The 21,856-nt window shown below is 39.3% G+C and overlaps 1 protein-coding gene across 1 annotated transcript in view; it reads left to right on the top strand.

The window, feature by feature from the left end:
* The window catches only part of Spidr (scaffold protein involved in DNA repair), a 331,648-nt gene that overhangs the window by 289,770 nt on the left and 20,022 nt on the right, over positions 1-21,856 (top strand). Inside the window, exons 9-11 of the mRNA XM_033760739.1 lie at positions 13,807-13,894; positions 15,328-15,471; positions 15,561-15,620. Of these exons, the coding sequence (XP_033616630.1) occupies positions 13,807-13,894; positions 15,328-15,471; positions 15,561-15,620 (292 nt within the window). The remainder of the gene's footprint in view (positions 1-13,806; positions 13,895-15,327; positions 15,472-15,560; positions 15,621-21,856) is intronic.

Here is a 21,856-nt window from a genome sequence, read left to right as displayed (position 1 = left end):
TTTTTTTTTTTTTTTTTTTTGTACCAGGGATCAAACTCTGGTCCTTGCACTTGCGAGACAGGCAGCAGAACCACTGAGCTAAATCCCCAGCTTGGGCTGGGGGTTTAGATAAGTGGTGCCACACCTGCCTTGCAAGCACAAGGTCCTGAGTTCGATCCCTGGTACCAAAAAATATATATAACCTCTCAGAGCAGTTATTATTTTTTCCATCTCAGAGGTGAAGATCTTAAAGCTCATTTAGAATAAATATTTTACCCTCTAACCAGAAAGTGGGAAGCTAAGATTAAAACCTGCTTTGGAGTGGCTCTAAAGTAAGTTTTCCTCTATTATGGCAGCCTGAAACATAGTCTAGCTTAATTGAACTGGTTACCACTGGGTTATAGGTAGTGGGGATGGAGGAGCCCAGGCCAAATCTTGACTGTGAGATAAATCACTACCCCTTCCCTTTTGTTATTCTCCATCATGGAGGTGGGAGATAGGAGGCATAAGAACCCTGATGAGGCCTCCTCAGAAACACTAGTTTCAGGCTGGACATGCATGTAGCTTCCCACCCAGGGATCAGGTAGGAAAGGTTCTGGACCATTTCCTTGAGGCTGTGCACAGAGTAGTGCAGGGTGGTTAATTACGTTGGGGCTGGGGATCTAGTTCAGTGATACAGCACATACCTAACATGGGCAAGGCCCAGGATTTGACCTCAGCATCAGTAACTTCATTCATTCATTCTTTCATTCATTTAGGTTGGTAAAGTTATTTGGTAAAGGGTGTTTTGTTGTTTTCCTCTTTATTATTTTATATAACCACGTAAATTATTTCAGTAGGACTTAACAGTTTTCATCTTTGAAAGAATATAGAAGGAAGCTACTTCATATGTGAATTCATGATAATGAATTGTAAGAAGGCAAGTTTTTTCAAGTATCAGAACACATATATAATAATGTTTGGTAAAACATATGTCTATCAAGAAATATAGGCTGAGGGCCAGGGATTTAGCTCAGTGGTTCTGTGGCCTGCCTTGGAAGTAGAAGGTCCCGAGTTCAATCCCCAGTACCAAAAGAGAGAGAGAGGGGAGAGAGAGACAGAGACAGAGACAGAGAGAGAGATACACACTGACAGATTGGTGTGGAAGTATTGGCGTCCTTGCTTCCAACAAGTGGATCATGTGACACTTTTGAGATAATGAGTACCACCTGGGACATGAAAGAAGACCAAGGATCATATGTAGTTTCAGGAGGCAACATGTAATGGGAATTCTTTATATCCTGGGCAGTTGAGTGTGTGCACATGTGAGAGAGTTTTCCTGATGAGGTACAAAAGAAACGTGGAAAACCTGCTTTTCACAAAGTTATACTACTTGATAATTTTACATCCCAAATCCGTAGTTAAGAGTAGATATTAGAAAGAACATTTTTATATAACTAGCAGATGTCCTGTAAAATGTGAAGCATCCCAGAGTTACAAATTTATCTTACATAAGCACTTGTTCAAAGGAACAGTGCAAAGTATGAATTTCATATGTATTTTAATTTCCTTTTTTCTATTTTCTCCAACAAACTTCAACTTGAAAAATTCTTCCTAGAATTATGTAAACTAGCTTTGGGAAATGTATAGTAATTCCTCACATCTATAAGGTATTCATAGGATTCTGTGGAGTCAAAAGCTTGATCTGGCTTCTGGCCTTGGGGATGGTCCATATACTGAGGTCAGGCCCAGCAGATGATATGTTCTCAGTAAGCATTGTTGGTGTGACCACCACCATCCCTCCATTATTACTGAAGCTCTGCTTTATAGCGTGTATTCATCCATTTGCGATATCTTACACTATCACAGTAGAAGTCTTAAATATTTAATTCATTCATCCGTCAGGATAGCCTGTTCTAGAAGCTGGCTACCTCTGTATAGATGCTCATGGAAATGCAAGGTAGAATGACATATTCTTCTAAACATAAAGTAGAATGACATTTTATTCTAAACTGTTCTCCTTAGCACCCACAAACCTCTAGGCCTTGCATATGTGCAGCCTGTGTCCTCTGAAGAGGCCTGGCACAGGGATGGCCTGTCCACCACCACAGCTTCACTCCTGTAGCTGTCTTAGTGGAGCTGGTGGCAATAGCAGCCCCTGTGCCTTACTGGGGTATGGTATGGGGACATATTTGTGGAGTGGTGTCCCATGGCTTATCTGCCTTGGCTTAGGAAAAGGAAGAGCAGCCATTTCAAATGAAGGGCATGCATGATCATCTCACTCTCTCCAGGCCTTTCTTTCTTCCTTTCTGTCAGCTTTCACACTACCCATGGGTCCTCTGTCAGCTTTCCATTGAAGATAACAGCAGTACTATATTGTTGCAGAAGCCCCAACCATTTGTTTTCTAGAAGCTTTGATATTAGTTTTAATAGGGGCTGTAAGGAAAGGTAAGATAATGTGTGCTGCAAAAGCATTCATCAGAACAGAAAAAAATTTAAGAGTGGAGGAGTTTAAATTCAAGGTTGGATGTCTCTTTGCTGGAAACCTGTCTTGATACTTTGTTTGTTTGTTTGTGGCCTTTTGGCAGTGGTGGGGTTCAAACCCAGGGTCTTACACATGCTAGGCAAGCACTCGACCACTGAGCTACAGCACCAGCACAATGATATTTTTTACATAACAGATTAAGATATAATTTAAATATCATAAAATTTACCACCTATTATGCAAAACATTGGTTTTTATCATATTCACAAGGTTGGGCAACCATCACCATTGTCTAGTTAGAGAACATCTTAACTGTGTCCAAAAGAAACCTCATTCCCATAAGCCAGTCACTGTCTATTCCCCCCATTCCTTAGCAACCACTACTCTAATTTCTGTCTCTTTGGATTTGCCTTTTCTGCACATTTATGTAAATGGAACCATCTCATGTGTGATTTTTTGTGTTTAGTGTCTTTCATGTTAGCACAATATTTTCAAGGTTCATCTATGATATAATATATATTAGAATTTCTTTCCTTTTTGTGGCTGAATAATACTTCATTTTACAGATGCATTTATCCATTCATCATCAGTAGACATTTGGGTTGTTACACAGTTTGGTTATCATGAGTAGTCCCACTATGAGCATACAAGGTTTTGTGTAAACATCAGTTGACAGTTCCCTTGTATAGACACTTGGAAGTTGCAGTTGCTAGATTACAGCCAAACTCTCTTCCAAACTGACCACCCCATTTTGTAGTCTTACTGACCTAAGAATACAATTCAATCACTGCTAATTTTGCTGGGGTCTGAAGGTATCCATAGCCCCTAGCAATTTTTTTTTTTTTAGACAAGGGCTTTCTATATAGGCTGACCTTTAGTTCATGATCCTTCTGTCTCCTTCTTAGTGCTGGCACTGCAGGAATGCACCACCATGCCTGGCACCCCTATGAAATTGGGCTATCTTTTTGTGTCTATGTTGCATTTCAGTATCAAGAAAAAAATTTGTTTAATTCACTTAAAGTTGTCTTTTGTTGGTATAGGATGACATAAAAAGAGATAAGCCACCTTCTAGAAGACATTTTTCTTTCTTTTTAATTATCTCTAAACTGTATATCTTGCTACCATAGGTACTAGATGCATTAAATGAACAAGTAGAATTAGTTGAAAGATGTACTAGAAACCATGAATTTCTTATAAAAGAAATCAGAGCTCATACAAAGTTCTCAGAAGAATCAAGGGATACTTGTGACATGTGACAGGGGCCAGCACTGCTAAAATATCACCACGTGTCTTCCCTGTGTGGTGCTGATGGGAGAGGATACCACCCTGCCAGTACAACTGCCAGCCCGGTGGCTTCCCTCCTGCTTGCCAGCAGGATGCACTTCCTGGGTGTCAGGCTCTTCGAGACAGTCACCCAGCATGTGCACTTGGGAGGCACACATCCTTGGGAGGATACAAAACAACCAAGCAGCAAGCACACAAAGCAACCAAGGTTTTAGATGGCAACAGGTTTTAGGACAAGAGGGTGAAATGTGGTATCGCTGCTTCAGACTGATGTCAGAGGAGGCCTCTGCCTCTTCTCACCTCATCCTCACACAGTAGCCACCAGTGCTTTCTGCAGGATTAGTTTCCTCAAGATTGCTTGGCCTCTGCTACTCTCTCTGACACTGTTGTGACATTTGAAGTGGGATCCTAGGCAGTGCCTAGAGCTGCATTCGAGTGTGCTTCCTGGGTGGGTGCTCAGGAACTCCCTCCCTGGCCGTAGGACTCTTCCTCAGAGTCTTCACAGGGCTTTCTCAATACAGCAGCATGGCCTGTTCCTCAAAGTGCCTTTTTCTTGTTGAGTGTGTCTTGAGACACAGGAAAGAGCGGACTTGTAGGAAGTATTGCATTATTTACGAATAACTCACATGCATTGACCTAATTTTACAAAGTTACCCTTGCAACTGAAAATAAAATTCCTATTTTGGGAGCACCATTTGGAAGGAAATTATTTCTTAGGCCACATTGAGATTATATATTACAATACAGTCTATAAGAAGTGCCTGAAGTTTTGTCTCCTGATGAGGGTGGGGGTGCAACAGGGCAGGTGGAGCTGCTGCTGTGTGAGGAAAGATATGTAGGCTGTGGCCTCAATGAGCAGGAGAGCAGGGGACAGAGAAAAGCCATTCTTGAACAATACGATTGTCTAAAGAACACTTCCACATTTTCTTCTCAGGATCCCATTATACTTATTTAACAATTTTGAGGGCCCAAAGAGGTTTTATTGTTCTCATTATTTATTGGTTTTTGTTTTGTTTGTTTGTTCAGGGCCTTTGCACTGAGCTATCCTCAGCCCTTTTTAAAAGTTTTTTAAATTTTGAGATAAGGTCTCACTAAATTGCCTAGGCTGGGCTCAAGCTTGTGATCCTCCTGCCTCAGCCTCCCAGAGTGATGGGATTACAGGTATGTACCACCATGACTGGGCCAAGCAGTGTTTTTTTTACTAATATGGATTATATTGATTGATATTTTGGAATTAAATATTGTTATTAAAACTTTTTAAGTGCTCTATTTGTTAGTTTGTTTAAGAATAAATCCGTTACATGGTGACATTTTATGAAAAATAAGGAAAAAATTTTTGAGATAGGGTCTCACTATGTAGTTCAGACTGGTCTCGAACTGGCAGTGATCCTCCTGCCTCAGCCTCCTGTCTGCTGGGATTATAGGTGTATAAGCCACTGTGCCTGACTTAGAAAAATCAAACTCAGGACCTTGTGCTTGCGAGGCAGGTATGATACCACTGAGCTAAATCCTTGGCCCCCTCCCATCTTTAGAGTATTTCTCTTCAGGGAGGGGATCTCTCCAAGGACTGTTTCAGGTGAAAATGTGTTTTTAGAAGGGGACTCTTACATGTCAGTAACTGTTCATGTATAGTGGTAGCCTTGTGTTAGATGCTGTGGGAGAGATAAATAGTCTTAAAGGGATCTCTAATCCAAACCCTGAAGTACTGCCAGTCATGGGAGCATTGAGTACCTCACCCTAGATACAAGTACTATGGAAGAATTTTGCATCCAAACTTTGGTCATTGGCTGTGTCCACTTTCTCCTTGGAAAGGTGATTTTCAGGTTTATCTACTTTTCCCACTAGGAAAGTTCATCTCTAAGTAATTTTTCTTCTAACAGGCTAAGATTTAATGAGTCTAGCTATGAAAGAGCTAGATAAGTTAGGGCAGCTGTAAATCAGCTGGAGAAATTGTTTTTTAATATTTTTTTCCACAGAATTATATATGGGAGCTGAGCATCATGGTTCCAGCCCTCAGAAAGCTGAGACTGGAGGATTGTGAGTTGAGGCCAACCTGGGGCAACATTGTGAGTTCAAGACAAGCCTGAGCTATACCACAAGACCCCGACTCAAAATAATTAAAAAATTATTAAAGTCTGAATCTCTCAGTAGTATTTTACAGTCTTCTTTTACTCACTAAAACAGCCAATCCATTTGGTAAAAGCAAAGGCACACAAAATGACAAGAGGCAGGCTTGCTTTTTTGGTTTTCTGTAGAGATCTATATTGGTTTGTATTTTCTCTCAGTCCTGGCCCAGCTCTTGAGTATAGTTCATCATTAGGAGAGAGGGAGGAAGGGAAGAGGGAAGTGGGGGAAAGAGAGGAAATCATTTTAGATGAATTTGAGGGAAGATTACAATGTGAATTTGACCTTTAAATGTCATCCTTGTTTTGATCCCACATTTTCAGTGTCCTGTCGTCATCCTCACTTCTGTTGTATCCTCCACATGCTCTCCATTATGTTCACTGGCCTGTATGTCCCTTAGAGTTTGTTTCTTTTACCAGATCTGGCTTAATAGTCAAAACAAAAAGTGTTGGGTTCTAGCAGAATTAAAAAAAATTTTTTTCTTTTATTGAGTTTGTTGGTACATTTTAGATATAAAGTACAGTTACATTCATTATTGGGATCTTGTACCTTTACATGACAGGTGGTCTTGATTCTCATTTTTTCCCCTTGTCCCTGCCCTCCCTTCACTCCCTCCTCCCCTCCCCATTTACAAACACTTTATTTCCATTTTTTCCTTTTCTCATATTTTTCCCTTATTACCTTTCCCCTACCCTTCCCACTTTCCCTACACCTTTAGCCCTTTTCTTCCCATTTCACAATGTCAGTTATGTCTTTAGGATTTTATGTACTATTACAGTTTATTCATACCAGAGAAACGATTCAGTATTTACACATGTGTGACTTATTTATTTCACTTAGGAGTATATCCTCAATATGTATCCATTTTCCTATGAATGAATCTAATTTCTCATTCTTTATGGCTGAGTAGTATTCCATTCTATAGAAAAACCACATCTTCTTTATCCAATCTCCAACTGATGGGCAAATGGGCTGTTTCCCAAGTTTTAGCTATTACAAACTGTGCCACTATAAACATGGGTATGCATATATCACTCTGGTATGATTCTTTTAATTCTTTTGGAAAGATACCCAGAAGAGGGATGGCTGGGTCAAATGGAACCACTCTACTCCCAGCTCTTTGAGGTATCTCCATATTGATTTCCATAGTGGTTGCACCAGTCTGCACTCCCACCAACAATGGAGAAGGATTCCTTTCTCCCCACAACCCCGCTAACATTTGTTATTCGTTGATTTCTTTATAGCAGCCATTCTTTGTGGGGTAAGGTGGAATCTCAGTGTTGTTGACAGAATTTTTTTTAAAGTAAATGGGCTGACACACTCAGTAAGGCACGAAAAGGCATATAGATCAGAAAGGAAGAAATAAAACTGCCCCTACTTAGAGATGACATTATGATCTATGTAGAAAGCCTTGCAAAATCTTTTTCTGTATGGAGATTGAACTCAGAACCTCACATATGCTAGGCAAACACTCTACCACTGAGCTACATTCTCAGCCCTTTTCTTATTTTATTTTGAGATAGGATCTCCCTGAGTTGCCCAGAACCTATAATCCTCCTGCCTCAGCTCCTAAGTACCTGTAGGCTTTACCACCATACCTGCCCCAAAGAATCTTAAATAAAAAAATAAAATAAAATAAAAACCCTCCTACAACTAATAAGTAACTTTAGCAAACATGCAGAATACAAGATTTAAATTTAGTTTGAAATCACTTATATTCATTACAAAAAATTCAATATACAATATTATTTACCTTGCCCAAAAACTGAAATATTTAAGTATAAATCTACCAAAATGCATAACTTGTATGATACAAACTACCTAATTATAGGAATCAGACAAAATCTTAAGTAATGATGAATGTGATTGTCATGGGTTGGAAGACACAACATTGCATAAAGATGTCAGTTTCTACCCAACGCAGTTGCACACACCTATAATCATAGACTCTGGAATTCTGAGGCAGGAGGATTTTAAGTTTGAGACCAACTTGCTACAACCAAGTTCAAGTCCAGCATGGGCTCCATAGCAAGACCCTATGTCACACATATCCTACCTCCCAAAATAGGATATACACCTGATTCAATGGCTACTTGAATCCTAGAAAAAAAAAGTATAGATACAGACAGGATTTATTAAATTTATATGGAAATGCAAAGTAACAATAGATTAAAAACATGCATAGCATGTGTGAGCCCCCAGGTTCAATCCCCAGTACAGAAAAAAGTGGAGGAGAAATGAGTATACCTGATTTTATAGGGCACTGTAGAGTTATGTAATGAAGACTGTGTCCTTGGCAGAGTGAGAACTGTAGACCCATGAACAGTATAGAGAACCTGCAAACAGATTGATGAAAGTAGATCCAAGTAATTTTTAACCAAGGTGCAAAAAAGCAGTTCAATGGAGGACGAATAGTCTCTTCAACAAATTCGTCAACCCTGACAAAAGAGTGAACCTCAACCTAAATTTCACACCTTAAAATTAATTCAAAATGTATCTGGCACTTAAATATAAAATGTAAAGCTATAAAACCTTTAGGAGAAAAGCTTTGGGACCAAGGACTAAATGAAGGGTCTTTAGAGTAGGCACCAAATGTGCAATTTGTAGAAGGACAAATAGGCAAATTGGACTTCATCAGAATTAAAAACATGGCTGGGTGTGGTGGTGCACACCTTCATTTCAGCTGTTGGGAGACTGAGGTGGGAGGATTACTACAAGTTTGAGGCCAGACTGGCCTGTATAGCAAGTTCAAATAGACCCTATCTCCAAAAAAAATTAAATGTGTACTCTGAAAAAAATCCTGTTCAAAGAATAAAAAAGTAAGCCTAGACCAGGAATATAGCTCAGTGGTGTAGCATCTGCCTGGCAAGCGCAAGTCCCTGAGTTCAATTCCTGGTACCAAAAAAACCAACAAGAAAAAAAAAAAAAAGCTAGACATGATACAACCTGTAATCTCAGAACTCAGGAGACTGAGTCAGAAGGGTCGTGAGTTTGAGGCCAGCCTGGGCTACATAACAAGTTCAAGAATAGCTTTGCCTACATGGCAAGACCCTATAAAAACAAACAAACAAGCAAACAAGACCGAAGGGAGGAGAGGAAGAAGGGGGAAGGGAAAAGGAAAGCGAGAGAATGAAAAGTAAGTTACAGACAGGGAGAAAATATTTGCAAATTTTATGTCTAGAGTAGGTAAATAACTCAACAAGAAGCAAAGAAATAAGCACAGAAACGAGGAGTCCAATTAAGAAGTGGGTAAAAGACATGAAGAGACCTTTCCCAAAGAAATATATGTGCTGGTGTATATACAGTGGCAGATAAGTAAGGAGAGCTCACTGTCATCAGCCCTTAGGAAAAAGAAAAAAACCACCTGAAATATCCCTACACTTCTATTAGGACAATTAAAGTAAAAATTATGACTACACCAAATACTGGTAAGGTTGCAGAGAAACTAGATCACACATACATTGCTGGTAGGGTTGGAAAATGGTGCAGTTAACTCAGAAAATAGTTTGATGAGTTTCTTAAAAGAATTAGACATAAACTCACTCTGACCAGCAATTACCCTACTGGGTATTTATCTAGAACAAAGGAAAACTATAGTCTCACAAAAACTATACACAGTGCGTTCACAGCAGCAGTTTTTATAAAAGCTAAAATGTGGAAATAATTCAAAGGTCTGTCACCTGATGAATCGATATGTGCCATGGAATATTATTTAGCCATTAAAAGGAATGAAGTACTGATACATGCTGCAACATGGATATACCTCAAAACAGAAGGGAAAGCCAGTCATGAAAAAATGTATAATTCTGTTAATAAGAAATGTGCACAGTAGGCAAATTCATAAAGACAGAAAGTAGTATTGTTGCTAGGGGCTAGAAGGAGTTCAAGTGACTACTTGGTACAGGGTTTGACTGTGGTAATAAAACATTTTGAAATTAGTAGTGATGGTTGCACAACTCTGAATACATTGAAGACTAGTATATTGTACTTTAAACAGGGAAACTGATTTGGTATATGAGTTATCTCAAGTTTAAAAATTGGATTTATACTTATTATATTCTTATGGTGCAGTGGAAAACTTGGGGTATTTATTTCTACCGCACCTTGCTTTTGTAATGAATTGTCAGCAATCTCTAGATTGTCAGTCAAATCACTTGATATTTATTTTTCCTGGTAAATATAATTTTATTGCAGTACAATATACATGGCATAAAATTTACCATTTTATTCATTTTAAGTATACAATTTGATAAATATAGTTTTACTATGTGTATATATCTTTATAGCTTTCCATTTATAAAGTACTTGGTTTCTATAAATAGAATTAGTGGCTCTAGAAACATTGCAGTTAACTGGGTATGAGTTTAGAAAGGCTTGCATGGTAAACCGGTTCCTGCAGTGCCCTGTGCCTCCTGCTGCCTGAAGCAGCCATGTGTTATTCAGACCTTGCGTTCAATCCGTCTGCCCAAGCCCTGCGCAGGGGCACAGGGGTACTCCCCAGGCCAACTCGGATCCCTACCATGCCTCTGCCATCCTCCCTTCTCCACATGCCCTACACCTGCTTCTGGCTCCTCCACCTTCCTGCTTTCCCAGTGAAACTGATTTTTAGATGACAGCCTGAGGATCAGGGGAACCTGCAACAGGTTATGGTGTGAAATGTGGCCTTCCCTTTAGAGATGACCAGCTAATTGACCTACTCTACCTTTGTCATCTGGAAGGTAGTCTGCCCTGAGAACCTACTGGCAGAGAGCTGTGACTGCTAAAGAAACCACAAATGAGGAGAAGGGGGAGGGTAGCCTGGGCAGCTTCTCCTGCTCACTTTCTTTTTTTGTTTTGTTTTGTTTGTTTTGTTTTGTTTTTGGTACCGGAATCAAACTTGGGACTTGTGCTTGCAAGGCAGGCAGCAGAACCACTGAACTAAATCCCCAGCCCTTCTCCTGCTCACTTTCTAATACAGGGAATTTCTATGAAGTTATCTTTAAGCTGTTTTGTCATACTTTAGTGACTGAAATTTTGTTACAGATTCATCACATGCAGTTAGTAAATTTTAAAGTATATTCCAAGTAATTCATCCTGGCATAACAGTGTTAATGATCTTTTGTCCTGTGGTGCAAGGGATTGAGCCCAGGACCTCATCCATGCTAAGCATGTGCTCTGCCACTGAGTTATACTCTCAGCCTCAACATTTTTTTATCATATCACGAGCTTAATGACTTCATCTGTGTATCATTTTTCTCTATTTCAATTAAATATTTATTTTAAAAGATTTTTAATGAATACTTTTATTATTAACTTTAAAAAACAAGTTTAAGATAGCCATTCTTCTGCCAGAGAGTTGCTTTGCTGTTTAAAATATACATATATATAACTATTTATATGTAGTTATATTTTGGGGTACCTGGGATCAAACTCAGGTCCTTGCACTTGCCAGGCAGGTGCTCTGCCACTGAGCTAAATCCCTGGCTCTGCTGTTTAAATATATTTTAAAGGGACAGATATTTTAAAGAGAATATGTATCTTCTGTAACAAAATGAATCATATGCAAAAATGAACAATTACGAATTAATTATAGTGAGAACATATACTTGATGTTGAAAGTTCACTTTTTTTTTGAAACAGTGTCTCACTATGTAGCCCAGGCAGGCCTCGAACTTGCGGTGATCCTCATACCTCGCCCTCCCAAGTAATAAGATTATAGGCATGCACCACCTCATCCTGCTCTATGATACTACGTGTTTTATTAACACATAGCTATCATTAACTAAGAATCTAAATTAAAATATAAAATATAAAATATCCAACTTTAGCCAGTAGCATCCTTTAAATCAAAATTCAAATACCACTGAATTCAAACAGAACTTTACTAAGGCTGTATATATAGAACAGTATTTCTCAAAGAGAATTCCAGGAGAATGCTATTTTTCAGGAGACAGTGATTACTCCAAAAAGGGTTTCACATTTTCAACCTGAAAAAAGTTTGGTTTAACAAAGTGTTATAAGTACCTGTATGGGGCAGGGGATTTAGCTCAGTGGTGCCCTACCTGCCTCCCAAGTGCAGGGTCCTGAGTTTGATCCCCAGTACTGAAAAAATAAATAAATGAATAAAGTATAATAAGTACCTTTATTCAGAATTTCCGTATCCTCTAGCATATTACATTCCTACCAGCAATAGACAAGAGCCTATCTAGCCAAGCCACATACCATACAGCAGACCTAACTGACTGCAGAATCCCATTTTTATTGATTGGACTCTTCAGAACACGTTTAGGTCAGCTTCAAAAGTTTTGGGCAACTGTTGAATACTCTGTCACTATCTAGAAAGGGGAGTGGTTTTTGTTGTTTGGAGTTTTTTGTTTTTGTTGTGGTGGTAATGTTGGTGGTAGCAGTCATGGATCAAATCCCATGCCTCGCACACGCAAGGCAACTGGTCTACTATTACACTTCCAGCCTCTTGTTAATTTTTGTATCATGTACACAGAAGATCTTTTTATACTCATTTTTTGTCACTCTAAGTTATAGTCTGTTTTTTAATAAAGTAACTCTGGTATTAAAATCTTGGCTTAACAAATGTTTTAGCAAAAACAATAGAAGTTTATGGCTTTAACAATAACAATATTAATAACCACAGCAATATTACATTGCTAATGCATCAGGAACCTAGTCTGAGCATTGAAATCCTTGTAGGGTGCCATATATGCTCATTTTACTTCCTGCAGTAACACAAATAGCTGGGTACTGATCACTTTCCATATTACAGAAGGGAAGACATGGAGGCTAGGAATTAAGTGGCTTTCTTAAAATCTCACAGTATATAAAGGTAGAAACCAACAGTTTTCCCTTCCTATTTACAAGGGGCTTGAGTAAAGATCAGAGCTTTCTTTGTCTTAGAAACACAGTCAGATCCTCTAAGGTGAAAACCAGGTAAATAAAATCATACAGTGTTTTTGCTTTTGTGGTTCAGCTATATTCTATTAGGTAATTTTCCTTATTATATAAATAAATATGTTTCTTATCCCACTCAGGGATAGGAATAGTTTAACAACATTTTTTGATATGTTGATGGTGCACGAGCCATGTGTATTCAGTAGAAACTATACTTCAAATTATGATCTTTTCAAAGACTACAGATCAACCCAGGACAGTGGCATACACCTACAATCCCAGCACTGGGGAGGCTAAGGCAGTTGTGTTGAGAGTTCAAGATCAGACTAGATAATTTAGTGAGACCCTATCTCAAAGAAATAAACAAAAAAACAAATGACTATGGCTCCCAGTCAGCCATGTGATAACAGGAGGAAATAACTGATACTTTACAGTATACTGTGTTACTAAGCTATGTCATTCACTGTTTGGTAGGTTAGCATTTTAAACATACAATATTTTCAATTTACAGTGGGTTTATCAGGATATAACCCTATTGTACATAAGTTGAAGAACATCTGCTTGTCTGTTTTGGAAAAAAATACAGTAAATACATAATGTAATAGTAAATATAATCACCTCCAAGTCCTCCTCAGATAACCTCTAAAAATAGTTTTATATCTCCCAGTCTTCTTTTCCTTTGGCTTATTATATATAGGTGCGTGCGCGCGCACACACACACACACACACACACACACACACACACACACAAAGGCATTTTAATCTGTTGCCTACTTTTCCCTTAGCCCAGTGTCGAAAACATGTTTTTGTGTCCCTAAGTACATTTTCTACATGACAATTTGGGTAGTTAGATAATATTTCATTGTGTAGATGTACCGTATTTTGTTTTCTTGTACAGTTGGGTTTGCACATGTCTGGGTGCCTTCTGTCTTTCCCCTTTTTAGTTATCAATCATCTTTAATTATAGATTCTTAGCCTTGGGTCTATTAAGCATTCAACCAGCTTATTGACTGGGCACTTAATAGGTGATATAAAATGGTGAATACATTTGACAGTGTCTTTTCTTGTTCCAGGACACCAGGGCTTTTCAGTTTGCTTGACACTTTGTGGCCCCCAGTGATGCCTCTTAAAGGCTCTGCCTATAGCCAGCTCTGCAAAGAGGTAAGACCAACACTGGAAAGCTGCCTGGCCAAGGGCTGCCTCAAGCTGGTGCCCTCATGGAAACCCATACAGTCCATATCCCCACAGAGGCAACAAGGAGCCCCCTGCTGCTAGTTCCTTTGTCTGTAATAACTTGTGAGTATGAGCCAGAACTGTTTTGGGTTCTCCTGGTCTCATTAAGAGCAATACACACCGTACTCCTTGAGTGATTTTATGGGGCTTTTATTTTGGTTGTTGTTGTTGTTTTGGTAGTAGTAAGGATTGAACCCAGGATTTTGCACTGATCTACACCTCCAGCCCTCTTTTTTGATTTGGGTTCTAATTTTATTCAGAGACAAGGTCTCACTAAATTGTCCAGTTAAGCTTTGAACTTGCAATCCTGCCTCAGCCTCCAGACATGCAGAGATTACAGATGTGTGCCATCATGCCTGGCTTTATGATGAATTTTTCAACTACCATTGCAAAGGCCTTTGAAACAGTCAGAACCTTAGTCTCATACCAAACCAGTCACAGTGTCCCCACCCGCTTTCCAATCTAATAAATCAGTACTCAGTTACCACCAGAATAGCCAGGAATTTTCATTTTCCTGCCAAATCAAATTGTTTACTGTAGTGGCTCACAAGCAGCAAAACAGATTAAAAGATGTTCTCTTCTCCCTGTCTTGGGCCTTGTTAAGCAGGCTGACCAGTGGCAGATTGGGAGCTATGGCCTTAGCTCCAAAAGCTGAAAGTAAGAGGCTGCCTTCTTTGTGTAGCTGAAGTTTTAGTGAGTATACGTACAACCCTGTCCTATGCCACACAGAACAGTAGTTATCAAAAATGCCCATTTATAGGGGTTTGGGATGTAGTTCAGTGGTAGAGTACTTATCTAGCATGCACAAGAACCTGGGACCATCAATCCCCAGGACCATCCCCCTCAAAAAATGCCTATGTAATGCCCTACTTAATTAAGTAGTAATTTCTATATATTTTCAGTATACTCTGAAGAATGAATTTCTAAAATGAAGTCTTTTTTTTTAGGCTGGGGGTTGAAACTAGGGCCTCATACATGATGGGCAAGTGCTCTACCACTGAGCTACATCACAGCTCCTTTTAATTTTATTTGTTTTTTTATTTTTATTTTGAGATAGGGTTCATTAAGTTGCCCAGGCTGGGCTTGAATTTAGAATCCTCCTGCCTCAGCCTCTTGCGTAACTGGAATAATAAGGCATGTACCATTATGCCTAGCTTGAAATCTTAAATTGGCAATAAATTCAGAAACACAGAATTTCTTATGCTTGGTCTCAGAAGTAAACAACATGACCTTTGTCCTGCGTGACCTTCCAAAAGAAGCATGTTTCTACAAACATGTACATATGAAGAATAGATTTTGATAGTATATCTGAGACTTTTGACAACATTATCATGTTCTACCTTTGCTTTCATTTTAAACAGGTGAGAACTCACCTGCCTCCTCCTGCCTTCTGTTACATCTTCTCAGCTCATCCTAGTCTGGAACATATTGATATCATTGAAGAAGACCCCATGTCTAAGCTTTATCAGCCTCCAGTTCTCCACTCCTTAAGAGAAATTCTCCAGGTAACATCTTTGTTTCTAAAAAGTTCTTCAAGTACTTCTGCAGTGACGATGCGCTTTCAGGTTATCAATCATTCTCAATGTCTTTCCAGACTGACCATCTGGGTGTCCGGTGCAGTTTCTATGCCAGGGTGATTTATCAAAGACCACAGGTAATCTGTCCTCCTTGCCCGCCCTCCCTCATTCCCTCCCTCCTTCCTGCTTACACTAATTAAGGAAGATTGCAAGTTTGAGCCCAGCACAGGCAACTTAGTAAGTCCTTGTTTCAAAAATAAAAAGGACTGGGAATGTAGCTTGACCCATGCTGATGTTCTAATATATTCATTCCATTGTGAGTGTGGACTGCCAGACACTGTGCTCAGTACAGAGTATAAAATAACCCTTCAAAGATTCTTAGCCCCTTAACTTTGAGGGGGTGCATACTGGGGATTGAACTCTGGACCTTGCCCTTGTGAGGCAGGCACAGTGCCACTGAGCTAAATCCCCGGCCCTAGCCCCTTGACATTTGATCTTTTCTAACATATAGGCAGGTTGAAAGAAAGAAAGGTGCTGAAACTTTGTTCATGTAGTAAAAATGGAATACTCAGGCTTGGGCACAGTCACTTCTAGGAACTCTGAGAGCTCTCAATGACGGAAGCATCGCTGGAGTTGCTGTGAGGCCTTGGGAAGCTAGGGAGTAGTAACATAGATGAGCCTGCTGTTAAGTCAGCTAGGATTGGACAAGGGGAAGAGACATACTTGGCAATCTAAATGCATGAATTAGGTTCTGCAGGTCATACCTGCTGGGCCTCAGCTCCTAGAGGAGCATCCACATAAATCTACTTACCTGTGAGGAACAGGTTAGGTTCCTGCGCAGTACTGGGGGTTGAACCCAAGGACTTCCTACCAACCTACATCCCCAAGTCATATTTTGAGGCAAGGGCCCAAACTAGGTTTGAACTTATAATCTTCCTGCCTCAGCCTCTCCGAGTGCTCGAATTACAAGCATTTGCCACCATGTCTGGATTAGAATATCCTATTGTTAAGTCCTCGTGTGTTCATGACCGATATGCTCTGGTTCTGCTGTGGGGCAGATAAGACTGGGAGCCCCCTAAGCCCTGCCTCTAGGATCTATGAGGAAAGTAGACAGAGCCTTGGGTGTCTGCTACTTAGCGGGCTGCTTCAGTGTCACCTGCAGCCAGTCAGGTTGGAACACCAGGAAATTTCCCTTTGAGGAAGCTGGAGCCTGGGCAGGTGGCCTAGACTGGCCGCCCAGGCACCCAGCACAGCAGGACATAGGAACAGAGTTGGGTGACACCAGGAGCTGTTTTTTAACAAGCCTATATGTGGTTATCAAGATTTGACATCTATACCCCTGGCTTTTCTTTTTGCTAGTGCCATAGTCTAGCATGATTTCACTCCCACACAATGTGAATCTGTAAAACACATATGTGCTTTGTGTACAGCCACAGTTCAGCTACCTGGTTTGGGAGCCTTTCTTTTATAGGTTAGCTATCCTGAGTTATATTTTTCTTTATTCTTCTCTTTTCTTTTCTCTCTATCTCTTCCCTGCCCCCCACCCCAGGGATTGAACCCAGGCCCTTCACAATGAGCTACATCCCCTGCACTTTTTGGGGTTTTTTTTTTGTTGTTTTTTTTTTGTATTGGGGATAGAACTCAGGCCCTTGTGGTTGTGAGGCAGGCGGAGGAACCACTGACCCAAATCCCTGGCACCCCAGCACTTTTTAAAAAACATGTTTTAGAATCTTGCACAGTTGCCCAGTTGGCCAGGTTGTGCTGAAACTTGTAATCTTCCTGCCTCAGTCTCCCAGTGCAGACCATGCCCAGCTAGAGTTACTGGAGTTGGGCATCTCTATTTTGAACATGTTTTTACATTTCTCTGATCATCCATAGGCAATAAGAGATACAAAATAACTAAAACTGAGTCATTGATAAGTTGCAAGTATATAAATATCATTACAATTCTGTTATTCAAATAATTCTGTTATTCCAACTGTGATATTATCAGCTTATTCCTCATCTATGTCGTCAGTGGGCAAACTGATCCTGTGAAAGGCCAGATAATCAATATCTTAGGCTTCTCAGGCCATATTGTTTTTGTAGCGACTATTTAACTCTGCCTTGCAATGCAAAAGCTGCCATATCGTCTCTCATAAATCAGTAAGCAGGATTCTTTCAAAAGCATTTATTTATAGACACTGAATTCATATACTTTTCATGTGTTCAAAATATTCTCATGATTTCTTTCAACCATTTAAAAATGTAAAAACCTTAAATAAGTGTAAAAACGATACTTATTTTGCAGGCCATACATAGGTAGCAGGCCAGATTGCCACAGGTCATGGTTTCCTGACCCCAGGTCTATGAGTCATTCGTTCGGCCACCTTTGAGCTGTCCCAGCTCAGCAGGCAGGGTGTCAGGGCCAGTGAAGACGGGGATTGGATACAAGATGTATCTTACTTTTCAAATCTGAGACAAACTGAAGGCTGACTTCATGTTCCTCTGCACATCTGCAGAGTGCTAAGTATATGAAGACATGTCAGCATCAGGCACATTCCTGTTACTCTGCACATTCCTGTTACTCTACACATTCCAGGCTTCAAGGCAAGGCAGTTTCACTGAGCAGACTGCATTTACATTGCACATAGAATGTGGTATTCAGAGACTAGAGCAGCATTTGAACACTGTGACAACATATGCCCCTTCCTGCAGCCCACAGCTGAGACCAGAGGCTGAGAGTAAGAAAAACTGTCAAATGCTCACCTCCATTCTAGGCCAAGGAGAGCCCAAGGGCAAAAAAAAGACAGACGTTAAGGAATCCACCTCATTGGGTGGTGGATCCCTGACTAGGCACTGGGAAATGTGCGCTGATCACCCCTATATGAAAAACAGGCTCCCACCACACAGGTTCAGTGGGCGCTTGTGGCTGGGAGTTGGTGGTTCTATGGTCAGGAACCCAAAGTCAAGGACGTAGAACCCAAAGGAACAGATTCCTTAATCCACTAAAATCTGTTTGTCTCCTGCATTCTGCTCTTGTGGAAAACAGAATCACCAGAAACCAGCCTCAGGAGGAAGTGAAATAAGCCAAGTCCTGAGTCAGTCTATGGTTAAGTTGATTGCCCGCACACTCTGCAGTTAGGATGGCACTGTGAGTCACTGCCAGAACCTGAGTCACCAAAAGAGATCTGGTTGTATTTCCATTACACTAGTGACTAGGTCATGAAAGTGAAAGATTTTTTTCTTTTTTACTGAGATTATTTTAATTTACCTTTTTATTTTGAAGTAATTATAGATTCACAGTAGATTGCAAGAAATAAACAGGAAGGACCCTTTACCTACCCATGCTGCCATACCACACCTACAGTAATCACAGTATAAAAACAAGAAACTGACACTGCCACAATCCGTGGGACTGATTCAGATTTTATCAATTGTATGTATATCCGTGTGTGTATGTATGTATGTATGTGTTTGTGTGTGCTTTTGTGGTGTGTTTCTGTGCAGTTTGTCACACATATAGCTTTTCGTGATCATGAACACACTGCATAACCTGCTGTCATCATAGATCCCCTTTTTAGACACATCCATACTTTTCCCTGTCCCTGACCCTAGCAACCACTATGTTCTCCATCTTTGTCATTGTGTTATTTTATTTCTGTTACATGAATAGATAAAGTTCCAAACACTAGATTACTTTAAAAAAACACACATTTATTTATTCTCTCACACTTCAGGCCAGAAATCCGAAATCAAGATGTTGGCGGTGTTGCTCTCCCTTTAATGACCCTGGGGGAAGATCCTTCCTGCCTCCTTCAGCTTCTGCTATTTCTTGGCAATCATGGACATTTCCCAGCTCATAAACACATCACTCCATCACTCCTGGCCTTCTTCCTCCATGTGTGTCTGTGTCCAGAGTTCTCCGTTTTATAACACTAGTGATATTAAGTTAGAGCTTGTCCTAATGGCCTTATCTTAATAATTAAATCTGCAAAGAGTCTATTTCCAAATAGGTCACATACATACCCATATCCATATTTATTCCTATATTTTGTCTAACTAAAATCAAATTTTTTTCTTTTCTCCTTTTTATTAGTATATCTTTGCAATACATAATAAATATAATCATGGTGGAGAATTGGTGTATACATACATACTGCATCTTAATCTTTTTTTAATTCCCATTCCCCTCCCCTCCTTTACATCTCCTCTCATCCCCAGATCCTTTCCCCATCTCCATGTAATTTATGTTTCTTATAATCTATCTTTTTTCCTTTAAATTATTTATATTTTGAGTATCTCATATAAGATAAACCATGTACTATTTAAGCATTTATATGTAATTTATTTCACTCAGCATTATGGTTTCAAGGTGCATCCATTTTCCTACAAATGACTCACATTTATCCTTGTTTATAGGTGAATGGTACTCCATTGTGAATATATACCATTTCCTTTACCCATTCATCTGTTGTTGGACCTATAGGCTGTTTCCGAGATTTAGCTATTATGAGTTGTGCTGCTATAAACATAGGTATGCTTGTGTCACTGTAATATGATGTCTCTAACTCTTTTGGAAAGATATCCAGAAGAGGTATAGCTGGGTCTAATACAATTTCAATTTTGAGTTTTCTGAAGAATCTCCATTTTGTTCCATAGTGAGTGTACTAGTTTACATTCCCACCAGCAATGAGAGAAGGGTTCCTTTTTCCCCAAGACCTCACAGCATTTGTCATTTTTGACTTATTGATGATAGCCATTCTTGCTGCAGTAAGATAGAATCTCGGAGTTGTTTTGATTTGTATTTCTCTAATGGCCAAAGATACTGAAACTTTTTTTTAATGTACTTATTGGCCATTTATACTTCTTCTTTTGAGAAATGTATATTCATTTCAATTGCTCATCTTTTATTAGAACTTTTATTTGGAGGGGGGATAATTTTTTTAGTTCTTTATCCAGATATTACTTCTCTGTCCAAGATGTAGCTGGCAAAATTTTTTTCCATTCTATAGGTTTTCTCTTCACTGTGTTGGTTGTTTCCTTTGCTGCGCTGAAGCTTTTTGATTATTATCCCATGTGTTGATTCTTGGTGTTATTTCTTAAGCACTTGGGGTTCTGTTCAGAAAGTCCTTGCCTATGCCTGTGTCTTCAAGAGTTCTATTTTATCTTTCATCATATTGTTTTTGTTTTAATATCTAGGCCATTGATCCATTTTTATTTTATGTTAGTACAAGGTGAGAGATACAGGTCTAGATTCATTCTTCTACATGTAGATAATCAGTTTTCCCAATACCATTTGCTAAATAAAAAGGCTATCTTTTCTCCAGATTTATGTTTTCTGCTGAGTGTATCTGGAGCTGTTTCTGCATCTTCAGTTTTGTTCCACTGATCCACTTGCCTGTTTTTGTGCCAGTACAATGCTGTTTTTATCATTGTAGCTTTGTGATATACTTTAAAATCTGGGATTGTGGTGCCTCCTGCTTTGCTCTGGTTACCTAGGATTTCTTTTGTTATTCTAAGTCTCTTTTGATTCTACATATATTATAGGATATTTTTTCTAGTTCTATGAAGAGTACAGTTGGTATTTTGATTGGCATTGCATTAAATCTTTATGTCATTTTTGGTAATATGGCCATTTTGACAGTATTAGTTCTGCCTGTCCAGGAATAGTGAATAACTTCATTTTCTGATGTCCTTTTCAATCTCTTTTCAGAGTACTGTAGTTTTCATTATAGAATTCTTTTCATTTTTATTGCTATTTAATTTTTTAATCTATTGCAAATAGGATTGTTTTCATAATTTCCTTCTCAATTGATTCATTGTTGATATACAGGGTAGCACTGACTTGTGTGTTTATTTTCTACTTTATACCTTGCTGAATTTGTTTATTAAATTTTAGGGGTCTTTTGGTTTAATTTTTGCATCTTCTAGCATCATGTTTTCTGAATAAGGATAGTTGATATCTTCCTTTCCTATACATATCCCTTGTATGTCTTTCTCTTGTTTGATTGTTCTAGCTAAAGTTTTGAGTACTATATTGAACAGGAATGGTAACAGTGGACACCTTTGCTTTGTTCCTGATAAAATCGTGATTCTATACCAACACCTCCAACCACAGACCACTACCACAGAATTTACTATAGACTTTCCCTACTTCCATATGTATAATTCCCTGTCTAGCAGTGAAAAACCTGAGTCCATTTTCTTCAGTATTAATCAACCTCCAAACCACACAGGGTGCCTCCTCCACCCCAGCCCACTGCTCTCTACTATGTAATTTATCTTCTCTGCCTGATCCTATTGACCAGCCCTGTAGAATCCTCAGACTGACTGTACCATCTGTGACAGCAACACTACTGAACCTCAGCCAGCAAAACTCTCAAATCCCATC

The sequence above is a fragment of the Fukomys damarensis genome, unplaced genomic scaffold, assembly GCF_012274545.1.
Source record: "Fukomys damarensis isolate Sample0158 unplaced genomic scaffold, DMR_v1.0_HiC HiC_scaffold_5, whole genome shotgun sequence".
NCBI classification, from domain to species: Eukaryota; Metazoa; Chordata; class Mammalia; order Rodentia; family Bathyergidae; genus Fukomys; species Fukomys damarensis.
This window is presented reverse-complemented; position numbering and strand designations above follow the sequence as displayed.